The 17,233-nt window shown below is 48.2% G+C and overlaps 1 protein-coding gene across 8 annotated transcripts in view; it reads left to right on the forward strand.

Annotated features, from left to right (window-relative positions):
• The window catches only part of Ablim3 (actin binding LIM protein family member 3), a 116,310-nt gene that overhangs the window by 59,311 nt on the left and 39,766 nt on the right, over positions 1–17,233 (forward strand). For all 8 annotated transcript variants that reach the window (XM_087896010.1, XM_087896011.1, XM_087896009.1 and 5 more), the window contains 3 exons: positions 5,920–6,046; positions 10,239–10,332; positions 16,163–16,250. In XM_087896010.1, the coding sequence (XP_087752136.1) occupies positions 5,920–6,046; positions 10,239–10,332; positions 16,163–16,250 (309 nt within the window). The remainder of the gene's footprint in view (positions 1–5,919; positions 6,047–10,238; positions 10,333–16,162; positions 16,251–17,233) is intronic.

Raw genomic sequence — 17,233 nt, forward strand, 5'->3', positions numbered from 1 at the left:
CCTCCCCACAGGCACCTGTCTATGAGCACTGTCCTCCCAAGGACTCTGTCCTGGAGGGAAGCAGGGGAGGGTCCCACCCTCCATGGATACTGAAGCATGACCCAGCGGACATACAGCCCAGACACAGGCTCCACAGCACAACTCGGGGGAGATGGGTTACCTAGCTATATGCGGTGATGCCTGAGCCACCGGCCAGCTACTTGAGTAGCTGTTTTCCAGGACGAGCTGGGTTCCTGGTCCTGTGTACCAAGGGCTGTGCACCACAGTCGATGGGGTGTTTTGTTACTGGTAGTTCTTAATTTTTAGAAGCTCCATTAAGCAGTTGCAGTTAAAGCTCATGAAAGAAGTCAGGAATGCCCTGGGAATAAATACCATGGGCTGTGCTGGTGCCTCGCGGAGTATGATCCCAAGACCGCTGGGTCAGCCTTGTGGATCATCAGCTTGTGAAAAGACAGATTTCTGGGCTCATCTTGAACCTGAGAGAATGGGATCTGGTGCCATCATTCTGTGTGAGCTTTGTGGGTGATTCCTTAGCTGCTCCTAAGGTTGAGAATGACATCTTGTCACGAGAAAGGCATCCACCATGCCAAAATAATGGTATATTTTATCACGCCACAGATTCAAGGGGAAAGCATAGATTGGGAGTGTGTCTTAGGGCAGTCCTACGCTATGCTACACAGTCCATCCATTCAAGTGTGTAGTGGCCAGATGTTTAAATCACTATTCCTAGATGCCCTTATAGAGCTGTGGACTGCCTGCACCCACAAGCACACACAGACCCAGCCTCCTGGTTCTCCTAAGCCACACTGAGCTCCAGTGATCTTTCATGTTATATGACACCCTGGCTGGCCCCATCAAGAGAATCAATGAAAACCCATTAGCCTCCTGTGCTGCATTACTGTGTGGGAACAGAGGCAGCCAGCCATGGCACCAGCACAGTCAGCATGCTGGAGATGTATCACACCAAGGAGGGTGAGCCAAGAAGCCTCCGCATCAGCAGCCCTCAGCTCCCAGGGGCTCCATTACAGTCAGCCTAGCCATAGCGGGCTGATGGGAGAGGCAAGGAATGGGCTCCCTCCCGTGCCTGCCCTTCCTTTCAGTGGAGTCAGATCCTTTCCTGGGATGTGATGCTCAGGGCTCTTCCTCCAGTGTCCTTGATGATACTCAAGAACAATCTATTGCTCTGGCCAGGTTTTCTCTTGAGGTGGCTGAGTGTGCACTCAGCCAGCCTTCATAACTCTTTGAAATCACATTCCCATGCCAAGAAGACTGAAGCCCGGGATAAGGGCTGTGGCTCTGTGGCTTACCTTCTTTGGAGTCCAGAGGCCAGCGGTCCCATGTGTGAAGAACAGAGGGAAGCAAGCTTGAGTTGTGAGGCTGCCAACCTTCTGCAGGAGACGAATGGTCTGGTAGCCTCCCTAAGACCTGATTTCCCCAGATATAAAATAATAATGGGCTACCTTACCATCCTCGCAGGGGTTTTGTGCCAAGCACTGTGCTCCTGCACAGGGATCAAGCTAACATAACTGTTTAGACTACAATTCAGAGGGTTAACTAAAGGGGAAGATTCACCCTGAATGTGGGCAGCAGTGCCCTTTAGGCTGGCGAATCCTTTAGGATGTCATCCTTTAAGATGACAAATGGCCCACCGTAACCAGGCCGAAACACTCAAAACCACAAGCCAAAAGGACTCTTTTCTTCCTTCAATTGTTTTTCTCCGGTATTCGCTTACAGCAATGGGAAAGGCTGGCTTGCCCCACGTTTAATGTAGAAAGCACATCAAAGGAGCATGGAGAAGATTCCTAGGTCCAGTGTCAATTCTCCCGGATGCACTGTGTGTTTCTGTGTGTGTGCACTGTGTGTGCACTGGGGTCTCAGACAGGAAGCAGGCTTTCTCAACTGAATGAGTGTCTAATATGGGAACATTCTAGAAGATATTTCTAACAAAGAGATTCTAAAGTGTCTCCTCTATAATTTTGCAGATTGGGATAGTGAAAAAAAACGAGGGAAAGTTAGGGGGTAAAAAGGAAAAACAAGTGAGCATGTTGCAACCTCCAGGGGAACCAAGGTCTTTGGCTGTCGCAGAAATAAAGGCCTCCACCCACGGATCCACAGAGTAGATTTCCTTGAAGTATTTTCTCCCAAAAGAGCCAGCAACTGTGCTACAAGTGCATGGAATTCCTGACCAGAGGGCACAGAGAATGTCTCCTGAGCACCCAAGAAATAGAACTAAAGCCAGATCTGCAAGATGGAGAAAAACAAACCAGGGGAAGGGAAATGGACAAAGAACTTAGTCTTTTCTCAAGATATATGAGCGTGTGAAGTTTCATCTTTGCAGGATGGTTATGTTCTGGAAAAGCAAGAATAATGTTTACTCCGAGGAATATAGTCGTGAACTGTTAAGAGGTAAAAATCAAGTTATCATATGAAAAAAAAAAAGAAAACCACCTCCTCGTAGATCTCATAAAGAGGAATCGCTAGCAGGAGAAGCACCTGCGCCAACATTCTCACGACCACCATCATCACCATCACCACCACAGTCACCACATCACCATCACGATCATTAGCACCTGTACCATCACCAGCAACTCCTCCATTACCACTATCCACCATCATCACCACCGCCATTTCAGCAGCCCCACTTCCAGCCTTTATTCTATTGCCAGGCATTGTAATAAAGGAACAGTTCATATCTCATTTAGTCATTACATATTTGTGAAGGCAGTGAGAGTAATTGTTTTAAAAGAAAACTGAGACTTGAAGATCATGAATGACTTTTCCAAAGGAACCCCAGTGTTAAGGCATGAGATCTGGCTCTGAGACTTAACACCCTCTATCAAGAGTGTGTCTTTCTACATGGAAAGCCCCTGTGTTCCTAGACAGGTTGCCTAGAGCAAGATGAGCAACTCACGGTGACTCACGGAGCCCGCTTACTTTTGCTGACCTAAATGGAATGATGATGTAAGCAACTAGGCTAAAAATGGCTGCACGGGATCTCTAGAGGCTTGGATAATAAAGTGAGAGATTTCAGAGGAACAGGTGGGGGCACTGTGCTTTCTGCCAGCGGAAGGCTGTAATTTTGGAATAGAGAGGAGTGGGCAGCTGGCTCAGCAAAATCACCAAGGACAGGGAGTGACTCTTCCAACCCTGCTCATGGCACCAGACCCACGGGCTCCCAGAGAGGAGTGGACAAGACTGAAAGAAGGAAAAAGGAGAGAAAAAATCTCAGGAAACAGGAAGCCCTTCAAGGGAAGACCAGCAGAGTAATAGAGAAAGAAAAACCACAAATAAAGGGCATCCAAGAATCCTCAAAAGGAAAGAGCAGGGCTTCCCTTCAAAGGAGAATTACTCGGGCTTCAGATCAGAGATTTGGTAACACACAGGATGTGGGTGAAAAACACAAGAACTAGAACGACCCGTTATGTGAGACCTGCATTAGCTCTACTGACCTGGTCGTAGGGAAGACCCTGAGAAGAGTAACTAAGGCTGGAGAAGACTCTTGCCTGGGCTAGCTGCTCACCATCCCCTCCACTGACTCTCAGCCCAGCCTCCAGCCACTCCCCTCCACCAGCCCCTAATTGGATGTACCTTCGAGTGCTAAATTCATCTCAGGTGTCTCCCTATCGCTCAGATGGTACCTTTACTGGAATGTGGCCATTTCTGCAAACAGTCAATCACCAAGGAAGTCTTACTGAAGAGTCAGAGAGTTTTATTAATGGCTAACACAATGCCTACCACATGGCGTTCCCAAGTGACTGTGGACGACCACAGCAAGAGAAACGTAAAACCTGAAGGGTGAGGGAGAGACAGACCATGGTTGCCTTTCGTTATTTGAAGGAACCGTCATGGAGGACAAGAGAAGCATGCTCCTGGATATATAAGTGACAGGGTCAAGCCCTAGCTCCACGGAAGGGAGACATCCTTGACAGCCAAGCCTGCCCAAACAGGGCACAAACAGACTCAAAAAGGGCTGAGTCTTCGGTGTGTAATAAAGCGTAAAATAAGCACCACCTGTCAAAAATCTGGTAGCTCCCTTTCCCTGGCTGGGACACTGGACCAAGTGCCCTATGAACTTGGAGCCCATCTGTAATGGTTAGGTTCGCTTAAGGAGCCGCAGAAACACAAGCGTTATATTTATGACCTAGAAAGTGTGACCAGATTCTGTCTGTCTGGACACAGACGAGGCGTCTGACCTACCAAGGTCATTGAATTTTTAAACCTGCAGTTTTACTGGGGGGATAATTTTATTAACAGGGAGACTTAGGTACTGATTCCAGAAAAGTGAACAGGAAGGAGCTAATTCTTCAAGTGCCTTGTTCTCTAGCCTATCTGAAGGCTTAAAGCATTTTAGAGTTGGGGACTGTCCTGCCCCAGGACATGTTCAGGGATGTTGAAAATGGTGCTTGGCAGTCACGTGTTCAGTGCTGTATAAATTGACTCTACACATGGGTCATCAAGTCCCAGATGCTCCCCCACAACCTTCTAAACACACCAACGCTTCCTAGACACACCAACTCCTCTAAGGACCAGATTAAGGACTGTCTGTGTAGCCAGGCTCCCCCAAGTCTATATGTGGCTTCTTCTTGTATACTCCAAAGTGTGTGTGTGTGTGTGTGTGTGTGTGTGTGTGTGTGTGTTGTGATGCCAATAAAGAGGTTTGACCTCTGATAAACTTTGCCCAGTGACCATTTTCCTCTTCTAAAGTGACCATCTATCTGATCAGCAAGGCTTGAATTCCCAGGATTTCCCAATGGCCTTGGATGCTGACTCCACTTCCTGCCCTTCCCACCCCTATTTACATTTTTTTGAACAATAGACAGACCAGACCACTGAACTCCATCCTACTTTCTGTTCCAGCTCTGGTTCCAGGGTGACAGTGACAGAGAGAGAAAACATATTTCTGGTTTGGGACAGACTTTTCAGACACTGATTGCATGCTGGGGAAAGATGAGCGTGGTAAATTCGCTCCTTTGCCCGAGCGCCGTGAGATCCAGTCATTCATATTTTCTTCACCAAGTATCCCTTGAGTTTCCTACTCTGTGCCTAGCACCAGGCTAGGCAAGAAAATAGCTTCAGCACAAAACACAAGTATGTCCTTTCCCTAGTTAATTTTTTTTTTCTTGTTGTGGTCAAATACTTGGCAAGTAACCATTTAATAAGGAAAGCTTTCTTTTGGTTCATGGCTCAGAGAATATAGCATCATGACCATCATGGCAGGGGAAACATGGCAGCGGGAGCAAGTCACAGCTGTGGCAGTGGGCATGCGCTCACACATCTCAGCAGATCAGACGGAGGAGGAAGGGAATGCAGGCGCTGGGAGAGAGAACTTCCTCCTTTTCTCTTCTTTACCCAGTCCGGGATTCCAGCCCATAGGGTGGTGCCGGTCACACTCAGGGCAGTATCTCCCTCCCTCAATCCAAGCTCTATAGAAATACCCTCCCATCTAAATGGGTGTCTCCATAGAGTTCTAAATCCAGTCAAGTTGACCAAGAAGAGGGGGCACCACGTGGTCCTTACCTAAAGAGGAATGGAAAGATGCAACCTGTCTCCAGAAACAGAGCTCTCAAATTCCACCATGCAGAGATCGTGGTGAAATAGTTGGGGGCTGCAATTTAGCATGTGCAGGCTTCTCGGTGGTGCAAGTATGGCCAGCACTGGGGTGACGGCAGGGAGAATGAGCTTGGACAAATAGTGGTCATGGTGAGCAGTGGGGAAGCTTGTTCCTTCCTCTCATTCCATGGTCCTCTCCCACGGGCCAGAGCTCTGGCAACCTTTCCTCTTGTCTGGTAAAGTCTCTAGGTACTGGCAGCACCAGAGTCGGGGGCAAGAGGAGAATGGCATCCAGGACTGGGTTCCCATGGCATGAGATGATGGCAGGAAGTCGAAGGGACCCAAGATGTCCTACTTTTGTCTTTGCAGACTGTGCTGGGTGCAAAGAGGAGATTAAGCATGGCCAGTCACTCCTGGCACTGGACAAGCAGTGGCATGTCAGCTGTTTCAAATGCCAGACCTGTAGTGTCATCCTCACGGGGGAGTACATTAGCAAGTGAGTATTGCTCCATCTCCCCCTCTCCCGCAGGCTACCTGGGCCTCTGCATCCTGCAAGGCCTGGCCCACTGTCCTCTCCTGAATCTCCAGCATCACCCTGCATCACATCCATTGGAAGCCACACAAGTCACATGGCCACAATCCTAGCCTTTTTCTTCCTTAGGCCTTCCCATGTTGTTTCCTCTCCCATGATGCACTGGTGGTCCTCACCTGTGGTTCCTTCCCTTCCTTCCGTATGTCTCCAACTCAGAGGTGACTCCACTCCATCACTCCCCACCTCCGTTCTTCCATTCCTACCCTCAGACTGCCCAGTTTCTTACACAGGCTACCCCTATTTATAATTATACATATTCACATGCAGGCCTTAGATGGTTCACCATGTACTGTGCTTTCACTATGCACAAAGAACTAACAAATAGCTTTGGATGGGCTAGGACATTAAACCTCCAATGGGCAGGCATGGTACACACCTTTGATCCTAGCACTAAGTGGCAGAGACAGGTGAATCTCTGTGAGTTCAGGTCAGCCTATTATACACAGTGAGTTCCAGGACAGCCAGCGCTATAACGGAGACCCCCCCCCAATCTCAAAAATAAAACAAACAAACAAACCTCTCATGGTACAGCTCCTCAAATGAGTAAGTAATGTGTGCAGTGACAGTTCTACTCTTTGTCTCTCCCTGGTTGGGGACTTTAATATAGTTACTACTGATCCCTAGCATTTAACACAATGCCTGACCTGAAGTCGACGCAGCTATTTCATGGATTTAACAGAGATAGTAGATATATCAAATTATCAGGTAAGAGGACTCAACCTCAGGGACTTACTACATAGCAACTTTGGACAAGTTCTCTTCAGGCTTCAGCACTGGTGACGACACACACACACACACACACACACACACACACACACACATATATATATATTCAAATCCCCAAAGGCAACTGTGAGCAACGATCTTCAGCACACTGACACTTTCTGATCCCAGATACTTCCTCTGTCCCATGACTGGTCCAAAGCCAGGCGATGTAAGCTTGCGTTTGCTGTGGAGACATATTCACCATGGCAGACAAGCTGTGGACAGGAAGAATTGGGAAACCAAGGGTTATGGAAAGAGCCTGCGGGTAATAAGTGTCAGTCATGAGTGACCAAAAGCCCCACACAACACATTGGAAAGCAACAATTGGAGTCGTTTGACTCAGACATGGGAAGGTCACAGGTACACTAGCTTCTTAAATGTAGCGCACCACCCCTGTCTGTGCTCTATGCGCCACCATACAGTTCGTGAGTCAGGCAAGGGGCTGGAGATTGAAACACACAAAGACTCACAGACAGAGACACGGGTCATCCTTGAAACAGGAATGTCCCCTTTATGGTGACCAGGAGCAGCTTATATAGAGATCCTTAACTGATAGCCACACCCCAGTCAAACCCACCAGAAACCACTCCCCTGTCATCAGGAACTCCTGAGGGTCTCATGCTCAGAGCAGCTGCAAACATTACAAGTTGTTTACAAGAAATTCAGGATCTTGGGGGGTTCACAGCTCCCAACACTTAAAGATGTCTTCAGCACTACAGAGTCTCTCTCCTCCCCTGCTCTCTTTCTCTCTCCATCCTTCCCTCCCTCCTCTGCTTTCCTCTCCATTAGATTTATCCCCAGGTCAATGGAGTAGCAAATAAAATCCCAACAGTGCCTGAGTTTTGATCATCAGTTCGGCAGGCCTAGTGAAAAGAGAGGCCTTTCTGTAAAAACTGCCACAGACGTCTGGTGACTCCCTCTGGTTTAGCTGCCTTACTTCACCATTCCCTCTCAAACACTAACCAGGAGGGCAGGAGGGCGGGAGGGCCCAACCCCTAAGGCAGCCCTTTGCTGACGCTTAGAAAGCTGGAGTAAGAAAGGGTGGCCTCCAAAGGAAAAATCCAGAAAGAGGAAATAGCTGCTGGCCAGACATATCCACCTGTGTCCAAGGTCCAAATGGAGGGGGGAGGCTATCGAGAGTCTGAGAAAGGAAGGGTCCCTTCTAACTAGCTGCAAGTGGCATCTGGAGTCTGAGGGCCTCGTGGAAGGTGTGAGCTGGGCCTTGAAAGAGTAGGTAAGATTCGAAACACAAAGACAAGCTTGGAGACAAAGTCCTAGCCCATCCAGGGCAGTAGGGTGGGCATGAGTTAAACACTTACCTCCTCTTTGGGAACTCAAGTGTGTACACAGGCGAAGCAGGGTGCCAGGCTGTAGAGGTGAGCTGCTCAAGTCACTGAGAGCCCTCGATGCCATTTCAGTAGATGGCAGACATTCCTCTCTAAGCATGCTGGGTAAGGAATGTCTGTGGGACGTCACCAGCCAAGAGTCATTGGTTCTAAGTTAGAATTTTCTGGGGCGATAAGGGCTTGCGCAGAGCTCTGGAGTCCCAGCCTAGACTGCCTGCCTCCCTGGGCATCGGCAGTCTGGCTCTGGGCCCCTCACCTGCTGCAGCCAAGTGGTAGGAAAGCCATGAATCTATTACAGATACTCAAGGCAGAAATCCTTCTGCATGGGGGACCTTAGCCAAGGACTCAACAGCTCTGAGTCTCACCATGCTCATTTGTTAATAAGATGTTATGTTCCAAAGCCCTATGTTCCCTATCTAATAAGGACACAGTAAATGTGCTCTTTCCCATCTGTCTCTGTTTATACTCATGTATGTCTCCAATTCTCTAAGGCGTCCCCAACCCAGGAATCTGAGTGAAGTTGTATCAGCATCTTTACCCAGATAGCAATTTTTTTTTTCTTTGCAGTTACCCGTGCCTACATCCACAGAGTAAGAATGTGGTTAGAGGTCAGGGAAATTGAGTCAGGGAGGTTTCATGGGTTCACAGACAAGGGCTGCTTTAACTTCAGGCAATGCTAACACCTCGCACCCACAAAGAGCTCCAGGTGGAGACAGAGAAATAGCCTGCCTGCTCTTTAGGCCTGTCTGTGTCTGAGCCATGTTACCCTATACCCCAAAGTGGGCAACAGTCTCTTTGAGGGTTCTCACAGCCACTGTGGTGATTACTGCCTTTCCTGAGTAGACAGTGAGCCAGCCAGGCACTGACTAGATCCTAGGATATACTGAGTCCATCTCCTTCAATCCTCATGAAAATGTGGGGAGAAACCAGACCCGCTGAGTCTGAGCTGCAAGTGTAAGCAGATGCTGGGTGACCTAGGAAAGTTACTTACCTATTCCACACTTGGGCTTGTTCATTCCACACACTGGAAAGTGAAATAGGACCAACTTCCCTGGGCTGCCATAACCAGGAAATGACATGATCCGTGTGCATCAATCACTATCAACGCAAGAAATGCCAGCTATTAGCCATAGAGAACAGTGTAACAGGCCATAGCAGGGCTGGTGAGAGCCTTTATCGGTGGAGAAAGACACTTATCACGCAGGACTGACACCTGAGTTCAATCCAAAAGTTGATTCCTGGAACTCCTATGTAAAAGTGGAAAGAGAATAAACTCCACAGTTACGCTGTGACATCCACATGTCTACACACACACACACACACACACACACACAGATAATACTAAAAAAATAATTCAAAAGAATAAGCCATGGCAATCTGACCTCTGTCTACTGAGTCCAAGCACTTGATAGACACAGGGCATAAACACTACTTATGGGAGACTTTCTTGTGAGGCACTGGTCCATCAGGTTAACCAAATGGTTCTCTCAGTTGTGAATAAAATTTTTGGTTAAATGAGAAACTCTTAAGGGTCTGTAAGAAATTGATCATGTTACTACACCCTAGAAGGGAAACCAGGATGGGCTAAAAGGAAAAAGGAGACATTTCCTTTATGCTTTGAGAATGCTGTACCATGTGCAAGCATTTTATTTTCTACAGGAAATAAAGCGTGTCTTGAATAATTTCTCAAAAGAGCCCTTTGGGGAAAGAGAAGCAGGTGGGTCTGGATAACTCTTGGGGGAGGGGAAGGGAAAAATAAAAGGTCACACTCAAAAACGACAGCCCAGCGCCGTGGCCCCATCAGTGCCTAGGGACCTCACCAAATGCAGATTCCCATGGATTTTCTTTACCTGTAGATCTGAGAGGCAGTTTGATTTTGAAAAGCATTCCGAAGCTCCCAGTCTTGGCCCATCACCGCAGACCAGGTCCTGACTGAGGACACCCTCCTCGCTCTACTCACTTCTCACGTCAACTTCCTCTTGTAGGGATGGTGTTCCGTATTGCGAGGCTGACTACCACTCCCAGTTCGGCATTAAATGTGAGACATGTGACCGGTACATCAGCGGCAGGGTCTTGGAGGTAAGTGAGGCTGAGTCACCACGTGCAAGCAGGACCTGTGACTTCAAAAAATCATCACCGAAGAAGAGATATTCACCCTGGGTCCTTTCCTCCAGTGCTTAAACCTCCCAGAGTTAGCTTACGGCATGGCCCTGGCCAGATAGCCTTGCCAGGATCTGAAAACCCCCAAAGTAGAATGTGGACAATATAATTCTTGGTTCAAAAACTGCTGTGCCGGGGAAATCGGTTGCTTCTTTGGATTCAGACTCAGACAGATTTCTAAGGAGTACCAATTAGGATTTTTCCTCCTAGCTCTACCTCAGGATGGAAGCCCCTTTTATGTTTTAACTGTTTGGTAATGTGCTCATTTAAGAACCAGCTTTGTCTAGCAGCTTGCTCTCTAAGCCCTTCTTTGGCTGGTCCATCGCCATGGCAACAGCTCTCCCCAGCTTCTGATGCACTGCTCTCTCTGCCAGTGACAGACAACCTACAGTCCCTTGCTGAGTCGTTGACCTTCCTATCCTTTCTTTCCACACCCTGTGGGACTAGCTGCTACCTGCCCATATTTTGGGGCCACCTACCTTGGAGAGTTCAGTGTAAAGGGAAAATAATGCCCTAAGGATAGGGACAATTGAGTTGTGGCATGTCTCTACTGCTAATTCATCTCTGTAGGCCTCCACTTTGCATCTGATAGTGACTAAGGAGTGGCGGGCTGGTTCAGCCACTGTAGGCAGAATTATTAGCACTGCCAGTTGCTTGTGGTTACCATGAGGACCAAGTTGAAAAGGATTCTACGGTCCCATGCGGGTCCAGCAGACAAGCACAGCAATCCAGACAGGGCTGTGTGAGGAGATGCACTGAAGCAGAGCTCTGAGGACGTGAGGTCAGTGTATGCAAAGCCAGGGGACAGGACAGGGAGAAAGGCCAACGTGGCCTTGAAAATAGAGGGTGGGAATACAGAGTATGCCACAGAGGGCCTATTTCCTGGGACTGTGTCCATCTTGTTTTATAGTAAGTGTAAGGGGAGAACCTTTGGAGAACGTTAAAAAGGAGCAGCGTGATAAGATGGCATGTGCTTGAAACCTGCACTGAATGTGATGTGGAAAGTTAACTATAGGGAGTCAGAGAGAATCAGATAATCCAATGCAGTAAATTACCAAATGACTAGGCATCTCTAAGGACTAGTGAAGAGGGCCGAACAGAGGGAACGGAAGCACACAGGAAAGGTCGTTGGGCCCAGGATCCAGGGCTGTGAGGTACAAGAATAAAGAGTCTATGGATGATTCAGTGGGCACTGGGGAGTTGTGGAGAGACTGAGCTGGTATGACCTGGTTAGAGTTGCACCTCAGAGAAGGTAGCATGGTGCTCACAGGAAACCGGAAGAGACGCCATCAGGGAGCCCCTGTGACCAAGGGCAACCCCCCTTTGTCTCCAGCTCCGTGGAAGTTGAAATTCTGTAGCTCAGCCACTGTGGGGCAACTTGAGAATTTGGAGATTGAGAAAGAAGCCAAAGTTGTGTCAAAGTGTTGTTGTCAAAGTTGTGTCAAAGTGTTGGGTCTGGGTGACGAGAACTTTAGTGTGGCATCTGCGGAACCGGAGATGGAGAAGAAGCAAGGTGATCCAGGCAGAATCGTGGTGAGCATTTGAGATGGAATGTGACTGAAATCCCAGGAAGGTTTCAAGAGGACAGATAGGAAGGTAGATCAAAGTCCAGAGACAAAGCCTAGACCTCAGAAGCACTCAGAATTGAATAATAGTATGAGAATAGTCAGATTTCCCAAGGCAGAGGAGAGAGATTGGCAGACCGGGAAAGGGCTATCACCAGCCTTGGGAAATGGCTGCCTGTGGGTGGCACAAAGACGTGGAGTTGTTGTAAGAAGAGATAATCAAGGAACTAGGAGGAGGGTTGGGGAGCTGGCTCAGTTGGTAAAGTGTTTGCCTTTGAAACACAAGGACCTGAGAGCTCCAGAACATGTATGAAAAAGTCAGGAGCAGTGGTTCACACTCACGGTCCCCGTGCTGGGGAAGCAAGGACAGGCACATCCCTGGGCTTCGCTGAACAGCCAGCCAAGCCTACTTGACAAGTTTCAAGCCAGGGAGAGACCCTGTCTCCAAAACCAAAGTGAATGGATTGGCGGGATGGCTTATATCAGCTGTTCTTCCAGAGGATCCAGGTTTGATTCCCAGTACCCAGATGGCAACTCACAACCATCTGTAACTCCAGTTCCAGGGTTTCTGGTGCCTTCTGCTGGCCTGTGTGAGCACCAGGCATGAAAAGGATACACAGATATACATGAAGGCAAAGCAGTAGTGCACATAAAATAAAAATATTTTCTAGAAGACTCTCCTCTGACCTTCCCAAGCATGTACATGCACATGAACCTACGCACATATGTAGACCTGTGTGTGCTTGTGCACACAAGGTAAGAAAGGGAAACTGAGAACAGCATAAAAGATGGAGCTTCTGGAAACATGGCGGTTCAGTTGGAATCTTGGTCAAACTGTAGAGAAGTTAAGGGATGAGGGGGCTGGGAAAGGCTGGTGTGTGTGGTGAAATTTTGCCTTAAATACTCATTGCTGACTGCTTCTACATAACCAAGGAAGAAGCAGCTAGCAAGTTGTGGAGTCAGTAGGGGGAAGGCCATTAAGGCTGGATTCAAGAGAAGAATCTTGATGCACACTAGGCTGCAGCTAGCAAGGTTTTCTAGTGGCTGCCTTTTGCTTCCCAGTGTGGCGGTCTCTCCTTTCAAGGCAGCTGTGACTGGATTCCCACTGACCCCACTCGTACTAGCTCCCTCAGCATGTTACTGACTTTTTTTTTTCCCTTTGCCCTGGAAAAGACATTTAACAATCAGCTCTCCCAGTCTCCTTGTTTTACAGATGAAAAAAAGGAAACCCAAGACAAGTGGTACCTTTCCAAGGTCAGAGGCAGAGATGAAGTCTGGGACTACAGCCTCCTGGATCCCACAGTGGTGCCCAAGGCTCTCAGATACCCAGGGGTCGGGAGAAAAAAAAATCATGGATTTGAATTCTAATTTTACCATGTCTAGCCACGAAACCTTAAGCGAGTCTTTGTCAATAGTGTAGACTGTCATTTCTTTCCTAATGAGTATGTTAAGCAGGACTTTGTTTAGTTGGAAGGCAGAAGCCAGTCTCAAATCAGTGGGGGCTGAAAAGGACATGTGTCCATTCCCATAATAAGAATGTGGGCATCATTCTGGCTCTAGGCTTAGCTGGAGAGTGAGGCTGACTAAGATCCCTTGAGTCTTTGACCATCTTGGCTCCACATTCTTCTGCATCGCCTTTATTCTGAAAAGGATTCTGCTTTGTGCTTGGAGTATTTGCTTAGGCTTATACCCTATCACAGAGCCACATAGAGCCACATCTGGAGTGGTTAACACAATGTTCTTTCTTAATGGTTCAGCAAACATCTGGGGGCTCTCTGGATAACTTCGGACCCATCCCTGATCTCACTGTGCCCGTAGAGTTGGAATCAGCTCATCAGTGGGGCTCACACAATATAACCATATGGCTTGATAGCGGGTGGTCCAACTGAGTCAAGCTTAGTGCTATTTCTGGAAGATGGGCAAGAATGCTGGCTAGGCAGTAACCGCCCAGTACAAGGCCAGCGTATTTCCAGGATACCGCAGACACTTCAAACTGTTTCTTGTCTTCTCATCCCAACATTCCCATTCTCTTCTGAGGCCATCTCGTGGCTCCTTCCTTCTCTGGGGACAGAACGGCTGAGTGTCAGTCCTTTCCTTCCTATGTCCTCAGCAAAAAGAACCACAGCCTGTTCTTGCTCCACTTCAGACCTTGACTGCCATGCTCGGTGCGCTCTAATATGGCCTTCCTTAGGGGTGCCAGCTCTTTGCTGCTTTTCCGCCCTGCCTTCTTGGCTTCCGTTTGTTGGTGTGTAAAATGGCTGATTGCATCTCTCTGCCTTTGTCCCCTTATGCTGGGTGGAGGCTGCCAGGGCAGCCTCCCCTCTACCACATTGTTTTCTAAGCCATCCAGGACCAAGGCTGCTGAGACAGGCCTGAAGTCTCTTTTCAGCTGGAGCAGGGTGGCGGGTGTGACATTTAAGGAGATGTGCGTTCAGTATTGCGGAGCCACTGTTGCCCAGATGGAGAGAAAAATCAGGGCCCAAAAAAGGCCCTGTAATTGAAATGATAAGGAGACATGGTGGGAAGAGGCTACTAATTACGCTGATTATCCTTGTCATGGTACTGGAGGATCGGTCCCACGACTTCCTTGCTTGGGAAAATAGCAGGCTCTTTCTGAAGTTTGAACACAGCTTACCCGACAACAAGGACAATTTTCTCACTGGCGGGAGCCACAGAAACAACCAAGAATGGAGAAAGGGGACATTGAAGATTATTTTTCTTTTGTCGGAATCTGCCCTTTTCACATTCTTGCTAAGTTTTGAGATAAAAGAGTTTCTCCAAAACAGTAAAGCCCACCCTAAGAACCGCACCCCTAAGACTGTTTGCAGATAAGATTTCTTTACGTGGTTGTGACTTTGGAACTAACATCAGACTGAGTGCTGGCTTAGAGAAGGGGGTTCATGACCTTCCACAGTCATCCGTTTACCTCATCCCTCCCCTAAAAATACCTGTGCTGTTACGGGGGGGGGGGGGGAAATTTCATTCAAATCGCGCTTTACCTTCCATCCCAGGCTCTGTGCTACTCCTCCCATGTGCAAATTCTAGACGTGTCACCAAAGGGCCCTGGCACATCAGGTCTTCTGGAGTAAGATTCTAGTATCTAATGCAGAAGTGAGATGGGGATGGGGTCGGGGGGTGACCCTGCTCCCTCTTTCCAGGGAGACCTTCAAACACAACATTCTCAAAAACCATTTATCCCCCCCAAAAAAAAAATTTGCACTCATTTCCATTTTAAAATGAAATATTGGTCGGGAAGGAAAGTGAGAAAAAGGAATGTGTTTACTAAAGCCAGGTTAGATAGGCCAGGCTCAGGCTGAGCGATCCAGGTACAGCGTTCTAGCCTAGGCGTTAGGAGCGCCCCAGGGGGTCCTGCTTCTCACGTAACATAATTTATGCACTGAGCACATTAAAAAAAAAATCTGTCCTCCTTAAGCTGTGTTCATAATTTTTGCCATGTTTGTAAACCTTATACACTCAGCCTTACCTAATACTTTAATCTGTCTTTAAGTTGACTCACTTAACAGACAACTGGTACAACGTAACAGGAAAAACAGAGTCGTTTGCCAATTGAAGGCAGCCCAAAATGAATATCGTTCTAGCCAGATTTTCTTGTTGTAAAGACTCTAAGCCTCATGCTTGTTCTCATTCTTACACGAGTGTGTTTTAAATAATGCTACAGATGCATGGGTAGACACTGGTACATTTGCCTTGGTGAAATCAGACCTCAAAAACAGGGTTGGAAAGGATCTAGCTATCGACCTGTCTATCTTCTCCTTCCTTGTTCCGAGACAATGTTATTAAGCCTCAAGTTCATATAGTAGTACTTACAGTCATTGTCAATATCATTAGTGTTAAGGGCCCCCATACTCAGGAACATGCTGGCAGTCCTCAACTCATCATTTCCTTATGGGCAATGGGGAGATGGGGAATAGTGTCCTCTGATTGCCCTGCCCATGTCTAGGGAAATCCCCTGAGCTTCCATCAAGACCCATGAAGAAACCACCAAGCTATCTGGGAAGACTCTCATATGGTTGTGGTTGCCCCCGGGCAGCCTCCCATCCCACCACAGAGTCGTGGAGAGAGACGCCAAACCCACCAATGTTTCCAAAAAGTGTTCACCCACCAGCCCCTACTGGACAGTAGTCTCAGTTCTGATGTTTTGCTCCATATCCTGATTTCCACAGGCAGGAGGGAAACACTACCACCCCACCTGTGCCAGATGTGTGCGCTGCCACCAGATGTTCACCGAAGGGGAGGAGATGTATCTCACAGGTAAGCAAATCTGACCCTCAAAGGCGTTCTGATAGGTTCATGGCTGGAAAAGAGATAACCTCCTTCCTCTTCAGCGATATCACTGCTGTTGGCTTGCCTTCAGGATTGCAATTAATTCTCTCCTCTCTGGGTGGATGAGGGAAGTTGCCGGAATGATTAATATGAGGTGACATGTAATCTGCCTTCCATCCCCGTGTGCCTCCACCGACTGCTCCACTGGCCTGCTTCCCTGGCAATCCTCTGAGCGAATTCTTCTGGCTCCACGTGGGGGTGGGAGGTTGAGCTGGACAAGGCCAAGGGGTCAGAGAACCTCGGTGGGGGGAGGATGCCCAGGCTACTGAGTTCACACAGTTTCTACCTGTCCTGTTCCATCCCATTTCAACTCGCTACATCTCAGAGTTTCCTAGTAGGCCACTGCTCAGGGCTCCCAGGGTGAAAGCCACGGTGCTTCCCCTCCTGGCTGGCCCTTCTGTCCCTGGATTCCTGCTTTAGACATCCACTCATCCCTCTGCCCTCGGTCCAGCCCCTGAACCCACTACATCACAGTGCTCTTGGCTCTGCTCTTCTGAAAGACTTTTCCAGGCCCCTCCCACCCCGCTGGTTTGACACAATCATTTCAGCTTCTCATCTGAGGCCTTCTCACCAAGGCACCAAGCCTTGTATCTAGAACTTGAACAAAGCCACCGTCTATGCTGCCAAACCAACTTCGCGTTAGCAATTGCTTCTGGGGCCCCTAACATGTGAAAGCTCTGTATTGTCACAACACTACAGCCCAAGGCAGGAACTAGGTGTTACTCAATAATTCCGTGAATGACTGTCAACCATGACAGGGGAGGCTATCATGCCAAGGAAGGTCCCCTACAGAAGGGCCAAGAGCAGAGTTTCTGGTGAGTGACTGGGAACTGGTGTGCTCGTTTCTCTTTATATCACTGTTAGCAGTGTGTCCGGCAAGAACAACTTAAAGAGAGAAAAGATTTCTTTTT

The sequence above is a fragment of the Myodes glareolus genome, chromosome 13 (assembly GCF_982192425.1).
Source record: "Myodes glareolus chromosome 13, mMyoGla1.1, whole genome shotgun sequence".
In the NCBI taxonomy this organism is placed as follows: Eukaryota; Metazoa; Chordata; class Mammalia; order Rodentia; family Cricetidae; genus Myodes; species Myodes glareolus.